Source organism: Tachysurus fulvidraco, chromosome 1 (genome assembly GCF_022655615.1).
Source record: "Tachysurus fulvidraco isolate hzauxx_2018 chromosome 1, HZAU_PFXX_2.0, whole genome shotgun sequence".
NCBI classification, from domain to species: domain Eukaryota; kingdom Metazoa; phylum Chordata; class Actinopteri; order Siluriformes; family Bagridae; genus Tachysurus; species Tachysurus fulvidraco.
This window is the reverse complement of record NC_062518.1, coordinates 10,788,344-10,793,240: the sequence shown is the minus strand read 5'-3', so window position 1 is coordinate 10,793,240 and position 4,897 is coordinate 10,788,344. Positions and strand designations below refer to the sequence as shown.

Genomic DNA, 4,897 nt, shown 5'->3' with positions numbered 1-4,897 from the left:
ATATGTAGTAAATAATATACAGTCAAACAAAATCCCTGTTCAAACTGGTGTCACTCGTGAAATATACCAACGGGTAAGTTTCTCAGGATGTAAATCACACTGTGGGGTTTGAACCTCAGTGAGTTTATAGTTCTGTTTCTCATTTTTACTGCAGCTGACAGTTCGTCCCTTAAACTGACAATAAACACGATCACTACATCCTCAGCTTGTGCTGTAAAACACTTTTATTTATGTAAAAAAGTGGTACAGGTGGTGATTTCTGGACTGTATATCACAGTATGTATTTGTTGTTCTGATAAGCACTGACATGAATTGTTAGTTATACCTTTTATAAAAGAATTACAAAGAAATATGTGTGATTCACATAGGATTAAAAACACCGCTAGACATTTTCTTTTAAACAGCTTTCAATGAAAAAGGATATAGGATATAGTGTCTTGTTATTTGTGTCGTTATTCTTAACTTTAATTTGTACACAGCATCTTCACAGTGAAGGTATTTTCAATGTAAATCGTTTGCTGCCTAATAAAAAATCGGTACAGTTGTGCATCTGGTCATATTTTAAACACTTTTTTTATCATTAAACATATGAAGGAGTACAATACACAAATATTATACTTTTGAAAATGCAATAAAGGTAATCATTGATGCGGAAATATATGCATATTGTCATCAGCTTTAAAATGAAGGCACTGCAATCTGCTCATAACTTTTAATGTTCTAATGGTGTCTCACAGTACAGCACCATCTACTGTATACTGACACTCTCACAGTATATATATATCTAATAATGTAATGCTTCAATTTAGAAACCTCAATTACATTTTTAAATTAATTAAATTACCTATTTTTCTTAGGTGTTATATTTTAACCTGTTTTCAGTAAGTATATTTTTAAGATGAATACCTTCATCAGAAAAGAATGAAGAATCCTGCCTGACCAATTGAAGATAGATTTATTTGACCACAATAAAATGACTTGTTTGTATTCCATTGTGTGTTAATTATACAGTATATCTTTCACTGTAGTTCCTTCTGTCATAAATACTCATGTGAAAACCAAACACTGGACAATTCAAATTTATTGTGTGTTGATCATATATCATCCATTGCAGTTTCTGTGCTGCCGAGCAATATAAAATCCAGACCCTGTAATAAAACAGAGGGGGGGGGGGGGTATAAAATAATAGTTACAAGGGGCAGGAAAGCAATTACAATCCCAAAGTCATACGATAAACAAAGAATTTAGAAAAATTTCTGAATGCACGTAATATACCATTTTATATTTTACCTTCCAGTGATGTGGTCTGTGCATTAATGGATTCTGTCTGAGGTCAAGTTTTATAAGTCTGCTGAAACCAAGGACTAAATCATCCCCTAGTGAGGTAATACTGTTGAAGTTAATCAGAAGAACCTGAAGACTTTGCATTTCTGGAAAATAGATTTAAAATACCAAATAAACACAGCTACCTTCAAGCATGGTCCTGCTGATTTATCTACAAATATGTACAAGATGAAATACTCTCAAGCCACTGGTTCATGTTAATATTAGTACCACCTACCTGTTAGACAACAGATTTTTTATTATTTTATAAATCACATAAAGAGACTTTTTTTGTATATATCGCTTTATGTAACACATTTTTCTTGATATTTATCAGAGGAAAACTGGTCCTGCATTTAAAACAGACAGGTAACTAACCTGTGAGTGCCACTGGAACCATTTTGAAGTTGTTTTTATTCAAGTTGACGAAGACTAGCGACTGTAAGTTTCTCAAATTTTCTGGTACATCTTCAATTTTATTATCAGCCAAGTTCAACCACTTCAGATTTATGAGGTTACCAAACTGAGGTGGCAAAGTTGTGATGGAATTGTTACTCAGACCAAGTTTTTGCAATTTGATGAGTTTGCCAATAGATGCTGGGATGGAAATGAGTCCGCAGTTTATTGCCCAAAGCTCTTTGAGTTCTCCGAGTTCTCCCAAAGCCTCAGGGAGGACAGAGAGTGGGTTGTGGTTTACTCCCAGGTATGTCAGGTGTTTCAGTGCGCTGATGTTATTAGGAAGTACAGTCAGCTGGTTTTGATCCAGGATGAGTTCTTCAAGCTGAACAAGGTGAATAATCTGCAATGATTTAGGGTAATACAGGAAGACAAAATAAAATTTTACATTTTGGCCCGCTTTTATTGATGGGCACAGTGATAACACTGGTAGTGATGAGCAAAAAGTCAGATTCTAAAAACAATTATTTAAATAATGATTTACAAAAAATATCTAATAAAGAAAATTATCTGTAACTTCATGAATTGTACGAAACTAGATCAGTTACTTCTAGCAACACGTATGGATTTAATGCATAATGTTTACAATATTTTAATCATTAACAGTCATAATTACTATTCTTTCTATATATTTAAGCTTAAAGGTGTTTTGGATATATTAAATATACTATAATAAATACTAACATTAATAGATTGAGTATATTTATATATAACGCTATATATTTATATATAATTTAAGTGACAGGTGTATAAATCAGCACCTTCACGTGCCTTCTTACCTCTTCAGGGGGTAAAATAAGACGGTTGTTGTTCAGGAACAACTTCTTTAAAGTCACCAGCTTTGACATGCGAGCTGGCAGTAAAACTAAACCACGGTGACTGATATTTAACGACTCCCACTTCTTGGTTTGACATGCATCGAGTATATCATCTATATTCATTTGGCTTCATTAAAATGAATAACCAGTAGGTGATAGTGGACCTACAACAGGATGTAAATATCGACGGTACGCGCAAGGCGTCACCATGGTTACAGTCTGGGGAATTTCCAGTTTGATATAATGCAGTTATGTCTGTGTGAAGAGAGCAGGCAGGGATTTTTTATGCCATGATCGTGCCCGGAGATATTGGATATCACATGGCTGCTTAGAAAATCGGAAAATTTGACAGAAATATGACCTCTATTTTTTCCAACACATTATTCCACAAAATAGACAACTAGGTTCCGCCTACTGTGAATTCATTGGCTAGTAGCATCTCCCTTCCCCAACATGATTGGGTACTGGTATGCCAGACTAAATACTAAATAAATAAATAAATAAATAAATAAATATTAAATATTAAAAAAACACACATTTATTTCTAAGTTAAAGTACATGCATTGTACTTTGGTTTATGCACAAATTACTGGAATTCATTATCATTATTAAATTTATATTCATGTTCTGTTCAATTCATGATATAAACAAAGCCTTATGTGATAATATTTTAAGGTGATTTATGAACAGCCAGAAATGACACAAACTATTCGAGAAGAGACGGTGGCATCACCATGACACCGTTTATCTATCTATCTATCTATCTATCTATCTATCTATCTATCTATCTATCTATCTATCTATCTATCTATCTGCTTGCTTGCTTACTTAATTATTTATTTATCCGTTTGCTTATTTATTTATTTATTTATTTATTTGTCTGTTTTCTTGTTTATTTATTTACCTGTTTATTATTTTATCTATTTACTTATGTGTTTGCTTATTTATTTATTTGCATGTTTATTTATTTAGTTATTTTTTATTTGCTTGTTTGCCAGTCTATATATCTATTTGTCCGTTTGTTTGTTTTTAACTTTGTTGAACTTATATGGCAATATGTATTATAATACAGGCAATAAATTACAAGAAAGTGCAATAGAGAATACAGGATAATGTATATGCCTGTTATTTTAATTGTGTAAAACATGCCATGTACTCGGAGACATGAGATTTATATGATACTGTATGAGGATTTTAAATAAGGCTGTTTAGAATGCCGGAAAACATGTGGTTCAAGTCATATGACCATTACTTTCCCCACCTTATTCGGGTAAATCTGTATTCTCATTGGTTACAAGTTTCTGCCTCCAGTGCCATGATTGGCTAGCTGCATAACAGGGTGCTTAAATACGGAAATACAACGCGTGTCCAGCTAGAACCAGTTAAATATCTCTATCGTAACACATAAGAAATCCTGACATTTTTATTTTATTTTCTAAATGGTATGGGGAAAAAAATTAAAGGTTTCTTTTCTAGTAGTGTGACGTAAGACTACTTAGACAGACCTGAGACAGTAGCCTATCATGGCGCAAGGGCAGGTCTTGCAGCCAATCCCAGTATAGGGGCGGGGTTTAACGTTTACGGGTGTGAAAAATACGAGCACGGGTGTCACGTGCAATCGTTTATGTTTTTAAAGCAGCTTTCCATAGAACACTAAAGTGAAGAAGAGGAAGGAGAAAATGGAGGAAGACAACCTTTCACTGGTCTTGCACAGTAAAGGCGATTTAAGGCTGGTACGACAAAGTCGTTTCCTAAATAACTAACTTTTCTATGTTTTTAAAGACTCCATTTGTGATGTGCATATTTAATGTTAATGTTTTTATTTTGCAGGAACAACGTCCCATACCAGAGCCTGGAGCTGATGGTACAATCAAACCACTAATTCACTATTTTTACTGACTGTGAAAGTTGACATTGCAAATGCATTAACTGTATTATTTGCCCTTTGTCCCTAGACTGTATGAAACGTTGCCAGATTGAAGAGATTCGGGTATTTGACTAGAGGATGATAGTACTTTAGAACAGAATAATACAAATTCACTTTAGACAGAATTTAGTGACAGTATAAACTATTAATCATCTAACTAGCTGTTAGAGGCGAATGGTATGAAACTATGATATTGAAACATTATGTCAGTGCTCTTATGAGTTTATTATAAGCATTATAATACTTGATCAAATCACTTTTATGCTTAATTACTGACTTGATTTCATTTTCTCTTTTGTTTCTGAATTATTAAATATATAAAGTATAATCCACATGTGGCGTATGATGCACTGGACTGTACAAATCAAATCAC

General features: G+C 33.3%; 2 protein-coding genes across 2 annotated transcripts in view; one reads left to right on the top strand and one right to left on the bottom strand.

Moving 5' to 3' along the window:
- Nucleotides 1-206: 206 nt before the first annotated feature.
- si:dkey-1h4.4 (leucine-rich repeat protein SHOC-2) lies at nucleotides 207-3,051 on the bottom strand. Its single transcript, XM_047820187.1, has 4 exons — nucleotides 2,559-3,051; nucleotides 1,702-2,122; nucleotides 1,291-1,430; nucleotides 207-1,148 (listed from the first exon to the last, which is right to left on the bottom strand). Exons 1-4 carry the CDS (start codon nucleotides 2,718-2,720, stop codon nucleotides 1,095-1,097), a joined length of 777 nt encoding a protein of 258 aa, XP_047676143.1. The 5' UTR covers nucleotides 2,721-3,051; the 3' UTR covers nucleotides 207-1,094.
- Nucleotides 3,052-4,171: 1,120 nt separating this feature from the next.
- The window catches only part of sord (sorbitol dehydrogenase), a 7,730-nt gene continuing 7,004 nt past the window's right edge, over nucleotides 4,172-4,897 (top strand). The window contains exons 1-2 of the mRNA XM_027157600.2: nucleotides 4,172-4,330; nucleotides 4,428-4,461. Coding sequence (XP_027013401.1) covers nucleotides 4,277-4,330; nucleotides 4,428-4,461 — 88 coding nt within the window. The 5' untranslated portion in view covers nucleotides 4,172-4,276. The remainder of the gene's footprint in view (nucleotides 4,331-4,427; nucleotides 4,462-4,897) is intronic.

Bases quoted from the DNA above. Each gene is read 5' to 3' on its own strand.
- si:dkey-1h4.4 (XM_047820187.1), bottom strand. From the start codon at position 2,720: ATGAATATAGATGATATACTCGATGCATGTCAAACCAAGAAGTGGGAG. The intron at 1,431-1,701 runs GTTAGTTACCTG...TCTATTTTCCAG, and splicing joins GGTTCCAGTGGCACTCACAG to AAATGCAAAGTCTTCAGGTT. The intron at 1,149-1,290 runs GTAAAATATAAA...GTTTTATTACAG, and splicing joins ACAGACCACATCACTGGAAG to GGTCTGGATTTTATATTGCT.